The sequence below is a fragment of the Rhodnius prolixus genome, unplaced genomic scaffold (genome assembly GCF_049639745.1).
Source record: "Rhodnius prolixus isolate KJV_2025 unplaced genomic scaffold, Rpr scaffold_10, whole genome shotgun sequence".
Lineage (NCBI taxonomy): Eukaryota > Metazoa > Arthropoda > Insecta > Hemiptera > Reduviidae > Rhodnius > Rhodnius prolixus.
In genome coordinates this window covers 12,187,994-12,205,856 of record NW_027411615.1, presented here as the reverse complement: position 1 = coordinate 12,205,856, position 17,863 = coordinate 12,187,994, and the positions used below count along the sequence as shown (strand labels likewise).

General features: G+C 34.8%; 2 protein-coding genes across 4 annotated transcripts in view; both read left to right on the top strand.

Annotated features, from left to right (window-relative positions):
* The window catches only part of LOC141456637 (uncharacterized), a 29,970-nt gene extending 16,319 nt beyond the window's left edge, over positions 1-13,651 (top strand). For 2 of the 3 annotated variants that reach the window (XM_074132759.1, XM_074132758.1), the window contains one exon: positions 12,478-13,651. In XM_074132759.1, coding sequence (XP_073988860.1) covers positions 12,494-13,636 — 1,143 coding nt within the window. In that variant the 5' untranslated portion in view covers positions 12,478-12,493 and the 3' untranslated portion in view covers positions 13,637-13,651. Of the gene's footprint in view, positions 1-10,706; positions 10,850-12,477 lie in introns of those variants that run through there. The other variant, XM_074132757.1, reaches the window with a different exon arrangement.
* Positions 1-17,863, top strand: part of ttv (exostosin glycosyltransferase 1 ttv) — a 629,091-nt gene that overhangs the window by 394,615 nt on the left and 216,613 nt on the right. The window lies entirely within an intron of this gene.

Sequence of the window (17,863 nt, the reverse complement as noted above, 5' to 3'; positions counted from 1 at the left end):
CTTCATTCGCTTGAGAAAGATTCTAATTATTGATAGTTTCGATTTTCGACCGCTGTTAATTGATAATTTTTGGGGAATCTTGAGGTGCGGTCAATAAATTCACTAATAAATTCTTCATACCAACGTTTGGGTAAATATAGAGAAGGTGGTAATTTGGGACGGGGTTGAAATTTGGGACATCCCTGTTTTTGTGAAACCAGTAGTGCTATCTGCTAGTTTTTGGTGTCTTACTACTCTTTGGGGTAGGCTTTGTCTGCTGCAGAAGGCAGCGCGTCAATCGAGTGGCCAGCTTTGTCCAGGAGAGGACTGTGTTGATTTTGTCAATGCTAAAAAAGTTTTCTTAAGGTTGATTTTCCTCTGCTTTTGGTTAATACCGAGGAAAGTTAGAATAATCTCCCTTAGACATTAAAAATGTAGAAAGTAGAGAGTTTTAATTGCCAGTATTATGGATTTCAAATATGAATGTACTCGTACGAGTATACTCGTATATTGGGGGGAAAAATGAGGTTATATTGTACGCGGTGTATGGTGGTATTATGGGACAGCGTTGTCCCATATAACAACCTCGGCAATCGTCAGCCAAAGAAGTGTTAAAAGTGACACTGAGGACGAAACTAGTGTCTTATAATTTTTTTGTTTTTCTACAGGGTATTGTAAAGGGCCTAAAAAGATCATTTCTCTAAGAAAACTGATTACACCCTAATTTTTATCCTTAATGTACGAAAATTGTGTAAAATATAGTTTTGTAGCATATTTGAAGGCTTATTTTTACAATTCATGGAGAAACGAGAACATTAACTGTAATTATTATGTGTGTCCCATATTACCACCACACTTTCTGAAAACCCAATATGGCACCACTACAGACTTTTTCAGTGTAACTCCACAGACTCCTTGCTGTGATCCACTCAGGACTCCAAATTTACAAAGACAAATAATGTATGTCTATGATTTTACTTCAGAGTAGATTTTAAATTCAGTAGTGTTCAAATTATGCAAGGTAAAAATAGACTCGTCCCATATTACCACCTTCTCATCTATTACCTTATTCAGGGTGTTGTAAAATTTGTGGAGTTTAATATTAAACTACATCATCATAACTGTGCAACAGAGATAGTAATAAATTTACTGAAACGTTGGTATGAAGAAAGAGATTTATTTGTAAACTATTTGACCGCACCTTGATATTCCCAAACATCATTATTAATTAATAATCATTTAAATATTTAATTAGAATCAAACAGACTCCATTTTTGATCTAGCCAAAATTTGTGAAAAAGGTACTACCGTTTTTCGGTTTATTTCTTGTCCTAAAAATAAAGAAAAAGGGCTAAGACCTGAAGAATAACTGACATGCGCAGAAGTTTCAGAGGTCATAACAGACCTCAGGCTAAATGTGAGTGGTGCTTAAACGCCTGAATAAGTTTCATACTACAAAATGTCTAATCAATTAAGTTTTTTTACATTTTATCATTTTTCTTTATTTAAAAGGACAATAACTTTTAAGCAGAATACAATATTAAGTTTATAAAGTAATTATGTACGAGGGTCGTTTGAAAAGTCCGTGCAAAAATAAAAACTACTTAATTTTTTGGGGTAAACCTTTTTTATTTTTCAACAAAGTCTCCTTTTAGGCTTATACACTTCGTCCAACGCTGCTCTAGTTTGTTGATCCCTTCCGAATAATAGGATTTGTCCAAGTCTGAAAAATAGCCATTCGTTTCTGCAATCACCTCCTCGTTTGAATAAAATCTTTTTCCCGCCAGCCATTTCTTCATATTGGGGAACAAATAGTAGTCCGAGGAAGCCAAGTCTGGAGATTAGGGGGGGATGTGAAACGAGTTGGAACCCTATTTCCATTAATTTTGCGACCACAACTGCTGAGGTGTGAGCTGGTGCGTTGTCGTGATGGAAAAGGACTTTTTTGTGGGCCAATCGTGGGCGTTTTTCTTGCAGCTCGGTTTTCAAACGGTCCAATAACGATGAATAATATGCACCTGTAATAGTTTTCCCCTTTTCCAGATAGTCGATGAGGATTATTCCTTGCGAATCCCAAAAGACAGTCGCCATAATCTTTCCGGCCGAAGGAACGGTCTTCGCCTTTTTTGGCGCAGATTCCCCGTTGGTAACCCATTGTTTAGATTGTTCTTAGTAGTAACCTCAACAGGGCGTCCAGAACGTTCAGCGTCACTTGTGCCCATATGGCCACTCTGAAAATTTTGAAACCACTTATAAACTCTTCTAATCGAAGGTGCAGAGTCACCATAATGTTTATCAAGCTTCTCTTTAGTCTCCTGAGGCGTTTTGCCTTTCATAAAGTAGTGTTTAATCAACACACGAAATTCTTTTTCGTCCATTTTTTGAAAATCACTCGACTTCCTCGATTCAAACGAATGCCAAACACAAAGAAATAGACCGATCTGGCTGAAACTTGGTGTGTGTTCTTCCAAGAGATGCTACTAACTAAACATAACCTCGATACGCGCCAGTAGTGCTATCTCTCTGACTTTGCACGGACTTTTCAAACGACCCTCGTATCTGTGCCCTTCGGGTTCCTTAAAGAAAACAAAATTTGATACAAAAAAAGGTCATTCATACTTTTGGCCCAGTCTTATAGTCTAATCTACAAACTTCGTAAGACGGTTTTCAAAAACAGATTTTATTATTCTGTAAAGAATATAATTTTATAAATAAATTAATACTAAACATTAATACATACATAAATAATTAAAACAATAAAATACCTGTAAAGAATAATTAAATTACTAGTTATATTTCACCGTCGTTAAACACTATGAAAAACTGTAACGTTAACACTCTAAAATGACGCTAAACCTTCCTAGACTATAACCTAACCTTCAGGCTGTATGGCGTTGTCGGCAGCCCCCTCTGATGCCAATTTTACACATATTTAGATATTTTCACGATTGAGTGTTCGAATGATAGAATTTTCTTACCTCAGGCCAAAACCAAGTTGTGTACTTTAGATTTGACGATTTATTTCCAATTGTAAAAATGGCTTTCACAAAGAGAATATTGAATGAATAAAAACTTGTATTTCATAAAAGAGATAAATAAATAGATAAGCAGATCCATTAAGATCGAATCTGACATATGCTTATTGCTATCAGCCAACAGTAAACCCTTACAACAATAAACCTATAAAGAATAATTACTGGCAAGTAGAGTATAAAAAGTAATCAAAAAAGGAAAATTTTAGAAAAACAATATCCCCAATTGGCCGAGACAATCATTGTTTGCTATAAGACTGGGGCCTGAATAAACAATCATGACGATAAATAGGCAAAGTTTGAACCACTTTGCTGGATATATATACAAAATTAATATTAGACCGATCCCCAAATTTTAATCAATGTAATAACGGAGAAGTTTTTTCAACTCAAATAGTAATAAAATGTTCCAAACATAAATATGAAAGAAGAATACTTTTTAATATTCTGCCCAAATATTTATATAGAGGCCTTTTTCCGTCATGAAGATTTTTTTATATATTTTTAAAAATTGACCGAAGTGAATTATACAGAAACATAGAAGATAAAATACGAGGGTCGTTTGAAAAGTCCGTGCAAAGTCAGAGAGATAGCACTACTGGCGCGTATCGAGGTTATGTTTAGTTAGTAGCATCTCTTGGAAGAACACACACCAAGTTTCAGCCAGATCGGTCTATTTCTTTGTGTTTGGCATTCGTTTGAATCGAGAAAGTCGAGTGATTTTCAAAAAATGGACGAAAAAGAATTTCGTGTGTTGATTAAACACTACTTTATGAAAGGCAAAACGCCTCAGGAGACTAAAGAGAAGCTTGATAAACATTATGGTGACTCTGCACCTTCGATTAGAAGAGTTTATAAGTGGTTTCAAAATTTTCGGATTGGCCATATGGGTACAAGTGACGCTGAACGTTCTGGACGCCCTGTTGAGGTCACTACTCCAGAAATCATTGATAAAATCCATGATATGGTGATGGATGACAGAAGAGTGAAGGTGCGTGAGATTGCTAGTGCTGTGGGCATCTCTAATGAACGGGTACATAATATTTTGCATCAACATTTGGACATGACAAAGCTATCCGCAAGATGGGTGCCGCGATCGCTCACGCTTGACCAACAACGAAATCGTGTGAAGTGTTGCAAGGACGGTTTGTAGCTGTTCCAGAAGAATCCGCAGGACTTTAAGCGTCGTTTCGTCAATGTGGATGAAACATGGATACATCACTACACTCCTGGGACCAAAGAACAATCTAAACAATGGGTTACCAAGGGGGAATCTGCGCCAAAAAAGGCGAAGACCGTTCCTTCGGCCGGAAAGATTATGGCGACTGTCTTTTGGGATTCGCAAGGAATAATCCTCATCGACTATCTGGAAAAGGGTAAAACTATTACAGGTGCATATTATTCATCGTTATTGGACCGTTTGAAAACCGAACTGCTAGAAAAACGCCCACGATTGGCCCACAAAAAAGTCCTTTTCCATCACGACAACGCACCAGCTCACACCTCAGCAGTTGTGGTCGCAAAATTAATGGAAATAGGGTTCCAACTCGTTTCACATCCCCCCTATTCTCCGGACTTGGCTCCCTCGGGCTACTATTTGTTCCCCAATATGAAGAAATGGCTGGCGGGAAAAAGATTTTATTCAAACGAGGAGGTGATTGCAGAAACGAATGGCTATTTTTCAGACTTGGACAAATCCTATTATTCGGAAGGGATCAACAAACTAGAGCAGCGTTGGACAAAGTGTATAAGCCTAAAAGGAGACTATGTTGAAAAATAAAAAAGGTTTACCCCAAAAAATTAAGTAGTTTTTATTTTTGCACGGACTTTTCAAACGACCCTCGTACATATCTTTAAACCAAACTGATGAATCAAACTCTAATGATAGATGAAACAGAAATTATAAAAAACAAATACAAGCAAGCGGTTACAGATAAATTAACGATATAATCAAACACGGCTGGCCTAATCATATTTTCAACGGAAATACCACAAGTGCTTATAAGTGTTCCGGTAATTTTTTGTCGATTAAATTTTACTCTTGTTTCGAGTGCGATTATCTGGTGGAAACAAGGCCAGAATGTTATTGAGAGAAGGGAAAAATATTATACAGAATTTTGTTAATGTTGTGATAATTCAAGTGACTCAAGTGATTAAAGTTTTTATAAAAAATTTGTATTGGCTTACGCAATTAAAAATAAGTGTAATGAGCGGATCTGACGCAAGAATTCAGTCTTCTTGACTAGATCAGCTGCAGAGGAAACAACTCACTGGCAACACTGTTGGAGTTCCTTACATGATGGTCTGTGGATGATCACGAGGCTAACAGCGTTTCAATCGACGTAGAGGATGATCTAGCAAAATTTAAATAATTGAAGTAAAGAAGAGGAATTTGAAATTGATAATGTTAACAAGCAACAAGCAAATATAGTAAAAAAATAAAAGAAAATCACGAGTGGAGAAGGCACCCAGTGGTGTCACTCCAGTAACGTGCTTTGCTCTCACGATAAGAGTAGATCACGAGGCCATCTTCTCTTCAATCTCCTTAGAGGATTACCTGGTAATGTGGAGGAAGATAGGTGTTCTATGAGAGGGTTAGGATGAGCTGCTGTAGAGTGGAATGAAATTTGAGAAAACGAGTGTAAGCAAGATCTATAATGATAGGGATTTTAAGGTCATTATGGATAGTGAGGTTAGATGCATAGAACGGAGCGTTAAGAAGTTTTCGAAGTATTTTTGACTGTAATGCCTGGATTGGAACGCTTAGTCCATCCCTATACTTCGATGCCGTATGACCAAGTAGGTCGCAGTAACAGTAGATATAAGAGTCTTTTGTTATGTAGGTTAAGTTTCGATCGTTTGTCAAGTAGCCTGGCGAGAAGTTTTGTAGCGTTGGTTAGTTTCTTGTCTTTTCAGTCTAGTTTGGGGGATTCCATGTCAACCGTTTGTCTAGGTGCAGTCCAAGGTAGCGTACTTTGTCTACAGTTGGTATAGGGGTTTGGTCCAAGATGATGGGAGGTAGGATTTTCCGTCTGAGAGTAAATACTATAAACTTTGACTTCGTAACGTTGAGTTTTGATTCTCAATTTGAAAAGCCAGTCCTGTAAGTAGTTGATGTGTGTTTGAAGAGCTCGTGTAGCGATAAGAGGACTTAAAATATTTAAAATTAAATTTAAATTAAGGATTCAAATTGGCGAGGAATCAGTCCAAATAAAAACAAAAACTCATCCTTTTGCCAACCAATCCGCATAGCCACGTAAGTTTCAATAATTATAAAAAAATTATTGTATTTGATTTATTTATTTAAATTTTTTTATTTCTGAGTTTCAATTCTCTAAATTGTTTGTATTGTTTTATCTGTAATATCCAGGCCCTGAAGAAGGCAATATATTTGTCGAAACGTTGGCAAAAAAGATGAGTTGTTTTTATTTGGACCGATTCCTCACCAATTTGAATCCTTAATTTAATATTTTACGGTCAATAAAACCAATACATATATTCATTAAATTTAAACTAAATTACTTGATAGCTGATTGGCTGAAATTATTGATATACTGCCAATTTATTGGCTTTTTAGTTTATTGGGGATAATTATCAATTACTATTTTTGTTCCAGTAAGACTTTGCAATTAAGAGATTAATTGCTAGGTAATTAAAAGTTAAGTTGAAGTTCTGCGGGTTAGAATATTGAATAGACCTTCCAATCTTATTAACATTATCAATGTAGGATGGAAAAATAATTGCCATTTCAGTCGTGATACATTTATTCTGCCGAGCTTTCGTCCTAGAGACTAGGTCATCTTCAGGGCTATGGAACATGTTTACAGATTGTTAACAATGATTCTATTAAAATGAATATGTATAATAAAAACGAAATTTACAAAAATTATTTAAAATAGTTTAGAAAGTAATACTTTTACATTACAGGGTTGGTGTGTCTTCTGTCTTGTCTGTTCATGGACTGAGTGCGATCGGTTTTATGTGTTAGGTTGTGTGTAAGTCAGTGTTGCCAATTGTCAAGTATTTTGTAGTAAGTTGGCCGTATATGTTGTTTAAATTGTTCGTGTCTGTTTTGAAGTTTAAACTGTTTTCTGTCTTAGATATGTATATCATTTCTAGCACTTTCCTTTTTTTGTGTTGGTTTCTGATTTCTGTATCTTTGTGTTTGGGGAAATCGAAAGTGTGATGATTTTCTGTGTGCTGTGTAAGGAAAGTGCTGTTGGTGTTCTTTTTTAGTTTTGTGTCGTAAAAGTGACTTTTTTAGTATCACGACTGAAATGGCAATTATTTTTTCATCCTATTGAAACTATGAATCAGTCACCAAAGAGAATGAACAACAATTATCAATGTATGTTTTTAAGATGCGCTTAATGTATATCTTATATTCTTTGGCTTTTTATTTTTGGTCATTTTATCATGTTTGTGATCATTATAGGTGTTAAGCCACGTACCATCCTTTCTCGGCGGTACCGTTTGACAGTTCTCCATCTCGCCTTTTTCTATTGCTCTCTCTCTCTACTTATTTCAATTCTCGTAGTACGCGTTATTTTTCGTTAATCTTTCCTTTGTTGTCGCCGCTAATATCTTATTTTTCTACTATTTTGTAGTTTTGTTTATTTCTCAGTTCCCATGGTTACAACCTTCCCCTTCTCTATCCTCTCTTAACCTTGGGGTTTTTTCCATCTGCTGTAGTTCAGTATAGTGATGGGCAGAACGAGTCCGTCTTTGGACTCGTTGGATTTGAATCAGTTCCAGGGTTGGAATCGATTCCAACAACTCGTTCACCGATTCCGGTCTCTGTACTTACCCTATGCATTAGTAACATTGTCACGCAATTTATTAAAAAATATCATTAAATGTTAGCTTTCCCAGTTAATAACAAAACTATATTTCTTTAACACACATTGAGTACTATCCCTAATTTCCAATTGCACTGATAAATATAAAATTAACAACGTATCACAAAAATTAACATAAAAATAGACTAGTCAATTATAAAAATTAAAGCAATGCTGTTTAGTCATTATCTAGCTTGACCACTGGAAGACTGGAGTTAATGTGCTTCAAGAGGATCCAAGATAGAGAAACGGAAATGGGTAGGAAATTATTCCCATAAAAAAAAATCTAACCCTTCAAGCAAAATGATAATTACTCATAAATAAAGAAATATTTATTTACTAGGACTTGTATATCAAGCTTTAAAAATATTATCTCATTATCTTACGAAAAGAAAAAGCTGTGTGCTTAATCTTTAACATAGCGCTGGACACTCTTATTCTTATCTTCATTGGGTAAGTTTAACCGTGTACATGACCGTGAGACAGTCAAAGTAACACTGAGCCAAAATTTAGTATTACCTAATTGGTTTACTTACTGCAGTATCCCTCCCACTCTATCACCAATTTCACAAACATTCATCGATTGGAAATAATTTTTAGTTAAATATTCGTTTTATTTGAATACAAAAAACATTATAACGCTTTCTTAAGATGATTTTAATTTTTAAAATTTGTTTTTGTCCATTACTCTTATAAAATACGAAGAATTTCAAATAAAATATAATATACAAACACAATGATCTAGTGTGCAGGTGGAGTCAGTCCTCGTTACCATAGCAATGGAACCGTTAAACAACTCCGGTTCCAGCTCCAGCAATTTCTATTGGCTAGATTCAGTGAACGAAAAAATGGAACGAGTCCGGTTTCAAAAGGATTTAAATCACTCCGGATTCGACTCCACCAACTCCAGTGGATTTAACCAATGAAAATGCTAGAGCTGGGCCGGAGTCGTTTAACGGTTCCGTTGTCATGGTAACTACGACTGACTCCACCTGCACACTAGATCATTCTGTGTTTGTATATTATATTTTATTTGAAATTCTTCGTATTTTATAAGAGTAATGGACAAAAACAAATTTTAAAAATTCAAATCATCTTAAGAAAGCGTTATAATGTTTTTTGTATTCCAATGAAACGAATATTTAACTAAAAAATATTTTTAATCGATGAATGTTTGTGAAATAGGTGATAGAGTGGGAGGGATACTACACTAAGTAAACCAGTTAGGTAATACTAAATTTTGGCCCAGTTTTACTTTGACCGTCTAGCTGACATGTACACGTTCAAACTTACCCAATGAAGATAAGAATAAGAGTGTCCAGCGCTATGTTAAAGATTAAGCACACAGCTTTTTCTTTTCGTAAGATAATGAGATAATATTTTTAAAGCTTGATATTCAATTCTTAGTAAATAAATATTATGAGTAATTATAATTTTGAAGGGTTAGAATTTTTATGGAATAATTTCCTACCCATTTCCGTTTCTCTACCTTGAATACTCTTGAAGTAAGTTAACTCCAGTCTTCTAGTGGTCAAGCTAGATAATGACAAAACTGCATTGCTTTAATTTATATTTGACTAGCCTATTTTTGTGTTAATATTTGTATTACGTTGTTAATTTTATATTTATCAGTGCAATTGGAAATTAGGGATAGTACTCAATGTGTGTTAAAGAAATATAGTTTTGTTATTAACTGGGAAAGCTAACATTTAATGATATAATAATATAATAAATTGCGAGACATTTGTTCTTATGTTTAATCGTTCCAAACCTTCTGCTGCCTCATTTTCATTTTTATTTGCCTAAATTTTTTGGGGCGGGGCGGAATCACTTTTTTTAAAAATAGGGATTTGAATCAACTCGTTCCACCACCGGACTCGTTCCAATGGAACGAGTCCGCTCAAATAGCCCATCACTAGTTCAGTACGCCTTTGACACGGATAGAGTAAGTTTGTATGTGCCTCTGTACCTGCTTTACAACGCATCTAGTGCGCTTCCGCCGTTCTGGATATTGCCCCGCTCAACAGCACTGTTCTGCCTGCAAGCTCCAGCTGTTCGCTTCAAGTACTGTTACCGCACTTCCGCTTCAACACATCATTACCGGCCGCTTCTCGCACTTCTGGGCTAAATACCTGCTTCGCCTTCCCTTGTACCGCTAGCCATCTTCGCTTCCTAGAAACCTTCTACGGATCACTTCTGGTCTGTTTCCGCCTATTTGGCCCCTACTCCCCCCTACGCATCTCTGTGCTGAAAACACACAAGCACACACCTTTCTTCCGTTTTCTTCCTTTGCCATCCCCTCAACAGCATCATCTTCATCATCAAGCTGAGACTGAGTACCTTCATCTACATTACCTCAAAGGTAAATGCATTCTTACCCTTCTCTTTTCTATATTTCTTTTAAGTATTTCATCTATCTTATTTGCGTTCCTTTGTCGCGGTGTCAACCTCGGTCACTTATCGATTCTTAAACTGCGTTTACGCTTACTTTCCTCTCTGCATCTGGGTGTAAGCCCTACGCGCTAACAATAGGCATGACTGAGGCGTTTTTGGCTTTTAACGTTTCAGTTTTACTATTTATAAGTATTTATTGGCTTGCGAGTATTTATTAGTATGAATGTAATGAGTTAGATTCTTTGGTAAGTGAAAAATGGGTCGATTGTTATCTGCTCTATGGTTGATAGATTTTATGTACCCATTTATGGGTTAAAATTATAACCCTCTCCTGAAACCCCAAAAAGTTTGGTAAATACATTGTAAAAGAATATGTTGCTACTTTTCTTAGAAAAAATAATTCTTCCTGCTTTCATAATTTTCACAACTTGTATCCAAGTTTCTAAAATTTGAGTTTAATTTCAATTGAAAACATCTGTAACAAAAATTCTCTATTTTTGGTATCGTTGGAAACATGATTGGTTTAACTTGTTAGAAGAGTTTACTTCTCATATAATTAACACATTTCTCTGAATGTGTAAAACAGATGAGTTTGATTACATTTGTGTAAGTATTTTACTTCATGTATTCTACTTAAGATCTAAAGTCTTCATTGCTAGCCTCTAACAGCAAGAGCTTTGCCAAAATACTTCAGAAATCTATCTTGAACACACGATTAACATATTTTTCAGTAGTTCTTATGACTTTCTATTCATATTTTTGGGTCATGGTTGCATTTACTGAATATATGCAGCGCTCATCTTGTCTCACATAATTTAATTCTTGATGTAAAGTATACTTCCTGGATCTTCTGCTAGACCTGTGGTTATCTTCTAACATGGTATTATGCATTTCTTCGATATTTCCCGCTGTGTTTGCTGTTCTAGAACGTTCTTTACGTAGTTCAATTTTAAAGTAAAGCGGGCCATCCTTTAGATTCAGCAATCCATGTCTACCCTCTAAGAACCCAAGTAACCAGTCTTCTTTTAAAAAAGAAACTTCGGCTAATCTTTACAATAGCTCCCCAGAGGCGTGGCCTGTTTTTTTTAGGGTGTGGGTAGTGCAGAGCACCTACCGGGGAAAATAAAAACTACTTCCCGTCAATGTGCGGATGGTGCGAATTTCGTAGCGCTTATGTTTAGCGCGCATGCGCAGTACACATACTGCATAGCAACTGCTTCCTGATTAATGTATTAATAGTTCCCGCGAGTTTTCTGTATGTGACCGGAGGTGCCGTTTTTTTGTAACTTTATGAGTATGAGCGTTTTAAATTTGCGGGTTTTTTTAAATTAAAGCATGATTGTAGTGTGAGTAAGAATGGAGTTCGACAAGTATACCCTCCTCAGGAAAAGGACTCCACAGAATAAGGTAGTTTCTTTTGTGTTGTTCTGTGTAATTATTGTAATGAATGTTGTGACAAAAATTAAAAAATTGAGGGTGATTAGGTAGGTTAGGAGGGGGTATGGGGGGAAGAAAAAATCAGGGGGTGTGGGGGGCGAAGCCCCCCATTAAGAAATAAATAAAGAATTCGAAGTTATTCTGATTCGGTGCTACCATATAACCCGCTAGATTTAAGTGTGAATATAAAATAAATAAATAGTTTTATATTTATATTTGAATATGGCGGGTTCTATAGTAACAGCGAATCAGAATCACTTCGAATTAGGCCACGCCTCTGGGGAGCTATTGTAAAGATTTACCGAAACTTCTCCAACTTTCAGTTAATTTCCATTGGCTAAACAGTTTCAAAATACAGAATTTCTGAGCGGCATGATAAAGCCATTTCATCAAAAAAGCACTCAACACGTCTTCATTTAGCCACAGAAAGGAAACTAATCGATAGATGGTGTTATCCATTGGTTTATTTACACATAATATGTATACCAACATAACAAATTCAAAATTTCATTTATAAACTTTACAAATACAAACTTTTACCTGTCGTAGCATATCCTTGACCACCTTATCGGACTTCGTCCTTCTTACTTAACACTTGCTGATTCATGGTGAGACAGATACATTGTTGAAGTCTAATACTTAACAACTACCTGTTAAATCTGTCTTGTAGTAGAAATGTAGCAACATAAAGTCGTATGAGTCTTCATACCAGATGTGTTTTTAGTGTAAACTAATTACAATATAGTTATTAATGACATAAAATAGTGATTTCTCTAAGTATGTTTTCTTTTTTTCAGACTGTGGCGTTTTTTAATGTGCATCATTTTTTTAAATAATTTAAAATGTGTTAGTTCACAAAATTATGTTGATAAACTCTTCTTTCCATATAAAATTAAGAACATGAATTATAATACGAGTAGAAATGGTGAAAGGCTACCAGTTTTAAGAAGATCTCATAGGAGCGCTAGTGTACTGTTCAAGAATAAGGATGCTTTTGAAAATATGCCATTTGCTTACAAAAATCTGTTGATCAATTTAAGGCAAAAAAATGATACATTGGCCAATCAAAGACTGAATAATTTCCGTCAATTTAGTGTAAATTTCCATAACATTAATAAAAAATCTGTGAATTCTGTAAATATAAGGGAAACAACAAGTAACACTGTAACTGACCAAGTACTGACCAAGCAATCAAGTAGTCAAATTGCTACATTAGAAATAAACTCCTCAGTTACTGCAACAACTGAAATCTTAGATTCAACAACTAATTGTCAAACAGTAACTAAAGCTGCTAGTACTAACGCTACTACTTTAGGGCCAAAGAAATGTGAGGATACAAACAAAGCTTTTGTCCTGTTTCCAGAAGGTGACGCTTGCTCCACCAGCACCTCTACCGAGTGTACAACGATAGATGTTTGTCCTAAATTTCCATCACCTACATGCCGTCTTAAGACTACGAGAAAACGTAAAATTAATACCAAACAAACTACACCAAAATACAGGAAAACTACTATTAAAAAACAGAAAACAACCGTAAAACAACTAAAAACAATTGCACAACATGAAAATGAGAGGTTAAAATTTCATTTCACATTACCATTTAGACGAACTACTGCGGAAGATTTATTTGTAATCTCATTGGATGAAATGACAACAATGAGAACAATATGTTTAACTGAGAAACCTTATCTTGGTAAACTACTTAACAAAACTATTTATCCTACTGTGATTGAATTACTAAATGGAGGCGATGCTAATAATCATGCGTTTAGTTGTAATTCCACAGAATCACCATGTTCTTCAACTTTTGAAGGCCAATTTCGCTGTCCAAAATGTCAAAATCCTATCAACTTTTGGTTTGTTATCCAACCAAATAAAGTAAATGAAATTAAAAAATTATTGTTGCCAATGTTGTATGAAAATGATAAACCATTTAACAATTTTGATCATTACTGATTTTTTTATCATCTTTTATTGTTGTAATAGGTTAGAAAAGTGTTTCGATTATGTGCAATTATCGATTTCAAGTTTACGTTGGAATTAGTCGTATGTTTTTTAACACTAAACCTAACGACATTTATGCATAGCTATTCCTACAGTGACCGGACTTTAAAATTACTTAAATTTCTTATTTTAGAATGAAGATAATAATTATTTAACAATGAAAAAGCATAGTTTCTTTTGTTTAAAAATAAATCTCGTAGATTTGATTCTTTATTATATCATTTTTTGCAATTATAGGCTTCTCAATTGCACATTTCCCGCAGTTTAGACAGCATTTTTAAGTCTTATTGTCTTTGGCTTATCTTATTTGCCTATTTTCCGACCACTTGTTCGTGTACTAATATTTGTCATGATTTTGCAATGGTAACACACAAATTTTGCCTTGAAATTTCACTTCCGGTAGTTTTTTTTATACAAAATCCATGCATTTATCGCTGCTAAGTCTAGGATATTGAAAACTATTTGTTGAGACCATCTCCGAGATTTTCCACGGTTATATTTCTTCCACGAGCTGTATACATTTCTGCTAATTTCAGAGCGACCAACTCCCCTAGCGGAACTTTTAAGCCTTTTATTTACATCGAACGCTACCCAAGATTTGATACCAAATTTGTCAGGTTTATTTGTCATCTACTGAATAAATCTTTTTTTGACTTTATTGGGAGCAAATTTCCTTGGAAGAGATATACTACAGTATGCTCTTGGTTATAACAGTTTTGACGGTTTTCTACAAATTTGTTCCAAAATTTAGAAATCAAAGCAAATTTATCGGTTTGTAAGCGATTATTTCTTAGATCCACTCGAATAAACCTCAAAATTTCCGTCTAAACATTTCTGCTCACTGTGTTTGAGAAGAATGCTCGTCGCTATTTTTTGTTCCATAGAAAAGGGCAATATCGTACATTTTTGGCCTCATACGCACCACATGCAAACAATAATCCGATAAATGCATTATCAATTTGAGTTTTCGAGAGAATTCTGTTACGAAAAATAAAATAAATAAATGAAATGAAAATATTCAGCCGGTCAAATGACCGGTTGCGGTAGTTAAGACGGACTACATATTTTTCTCAAAAATCAAATATTAGGAAAAGTCGTCAAGTTTAATGGCGGCATGATAACGTTGTACTTAGAAAATTTAAACCAAATTTAAAAAACATTCAATTGACCGGTCATGGTAGGTTTAGTGTTAATAAACTGTTTTATAATCTAGATAATGTAAGTAAGAATTAAATACGTTTTAAAATATTGAGTTGGAGAAAATGCATAAGTTAGAACTATGAACATCGCAGTATTATATCCATATTTTCTTCCCAACTAATTTGTTTTTCTTTATTCATTAAGGTTGATTTTTTTTAAACAAAAAACAAAATTGTATTTAGAAACAAGTTTTCGAAAACAAACGAAGTATTCGAACAATATACCAAACATCTCCTCCACTGAACTACACCTCCTAACATAATTAATAACTCCACCATCACGTTGTTAACTAACCGCTGGCCAGTTAGCAGGCTGTTTTGTACATAAATTTCTAGAGTATCCGCCCCCACCTCCCGTCTTGTACCTTAGGCTTCCCATTTTAGCCTATATTGACGATAATACCTTTATTACTTTGTGTTCTATTTTAGTAATGTATCAAATCGGACATATGACGTTCTTCGAATATTCTACCCTACTTAGTAACATACCAACGTTCTTAATTTGTGCATGAATATTGTTAGTAAACGTGAATTTATAATATATTGTCGGTATTTATTACATTCTCTCCCTGCTCTTTCTCCATAAATATAATTTGCTATGAATGCACCGTATTGCCTACAAATTCCTGTCTAAATCTGTTCCCAATTAGCTAAGATATCAATAAATTAGGACAAATTAGAGCTGAATAGTGTTTAAACAAAAGACTATTATTACATTTAAGCGCGCAATATTCTGAATTATTATACTCCTTGTGTACTGTCACTTCCTATGCCATAAAAAGCTTAGATACTGTAATCGTGCACATTACTTCTTCACCAGCGACTTCAGTTCGTGGAGCCGACGAGAATTTTGAGATCTCTTTAAGCCTGTTGGGTCTTCGCCAGGTTTGTTTACTAAGCCCACGCTCATTTTCGTTCTTAGTGAATGGACCTTCCCTCAGTTCTAGAGGAGTTGTGTGATTCTAGGTTCTACCAAGATCATCAAGTCTTCCGCTACATGCTGATGACATAGTATTCGTAGCTGTTAATCCAATCACATTGTACAGAAATATTAGAATCCTTAAACCACACGCAGACAATGACGTTTTACCGTCAAAAATCAGTAAAAAAACAGTAACTAAACAGTAATTACCAAAATTCCCGTATAAGTCCCGCTACATCTGTATATATTTACCTGTTCTCCAGTTCTGGCTCTTAGTTTTCTGTAACTCAACCAACCCGCATAGCCACGTAAGTTTTCAATAATTATAAAGAATGTATTGTATTTTATTTTATTTATTTTTATTTTTATATTACTGATTTTCTATGTTACTGATTCTTTAAATTGTTTGTAGTTTTGTATTTGTAATATCCACGCTCTGAAGAAGACAATATATTTTTTCGAAAAGACGAGCTGTTGTTTTTATTTGGACAGATTCCTCGCCAATCTTGAATCCTTAGTTTGGTATAATGTTTGATCAAGTTCTAAACAAAATACTTGTTTTGGAGACTTTACCAAAGATTTTGCAAAGTAAAGGATAACGCTAAGTATTTTGTAAGAATTAACTACCTCAACTTTGTTGTAACTAATGAAACCAAATTTCAGAGAAAGATAACGGTTCTTTCTTTACAGAAAACGAAAAAATTTTTTTTACTTATTTTTGACGGTAAAACGTCATTGTCTGCGTGTGGTTTAAGGATTCTAATATTTCTGTACAATGTGATTGGATTAACAGCTACGTATACTATGTCATCAGCATGTAGCGGAAGACTTGATGATCTTGGTAGAACCTAGAATCACACAACTCCTCTAGAACTGAGGGAAGGTCCATTCACTAAGAACGAAAATAAGTGTGGGCTTAGTAAACAAACCTGGCGAAGACCCAGCAGGCTTAAAGAGATCTCAAAATTCTCGTCGGCACCACGAACTGAAGTCGCTGGTGAAGAAGTAATTTGCACGATTACAGTATCTAAGCTTTTTATGGCATAGGAAGTGACAGTACACAAGGAGTATAATAATTCAGAATATTGCGCGCTTAAATGTAATAATAGTCTTTTGTTTAAACACTATTCAGATCTAATTTGTCCTAATTTATTGATAGCTAATTGGGAACAGATTTAGACAGGAATTTGTAGGCAATACGGTGCATTCATAGCAAATTATATTTATGGAGAAAGAGCAGGGAGAGAATGTAATAAATACCGACAATATATTATAAATTCACGGGTACTAACAATATTCATGCACAAATTAAGAGCGTTGGTATGTTACTAAGTAGGGTAGAATATTCGAAGAACGTCATATGTCCGATTTGATACATTACTAAAATAGAACACAAAGTAATAAAGGTATTATCGTCAATATAGGCTAAAATGGGAAGCCTAAGGTACAAGACGGGAGGTGGGGGCGGATACTCTAGAAATTTATGTACAAAACAGCCGGCTAACTGGCCAGCGGTTAGTTAACAACGTGATGGCGGAGTTATTAATTATGTTAGGAGGTGTAGTTCGGTGGAGGAGATGTTTGGTACATTGTTCGAATACTTTGTTTGTTTTCGAAAACTTGTTTCTAAACACAATTTTGTTTTTTGTTTAAAACAATCCACGTGAATGAATAAAGAAAAACAAATTAGTATCAATCTTGAATCCTTAGTTGGTCACGAACCCTATATACGTATATCATTATATCAAATAACAAAGGATAAATTTTAAACAGTTTCTCGATTGGTTGTGAATACTACCAGTTCCCAGTTTTGGGTGGTTTACATCCCAAAGGCGCCCTAGAAAATTTCTAAAAATTATTCCTTAAAAAAAAATTATTTGCTCCGCCCGGTAACACCCTAAATGCTATAAAATCCTTACAATCTTACACCCGTAAATTCTCTCTAAAATTTTGTGTCCCAATCACCGCCATGCTTATTTTTTATTAATTTATTTATTTTTATAAAAATAAAAAAGGCTATTGGTTTAAGCACTTCATTCCGTTGAGCCATAATTCTTA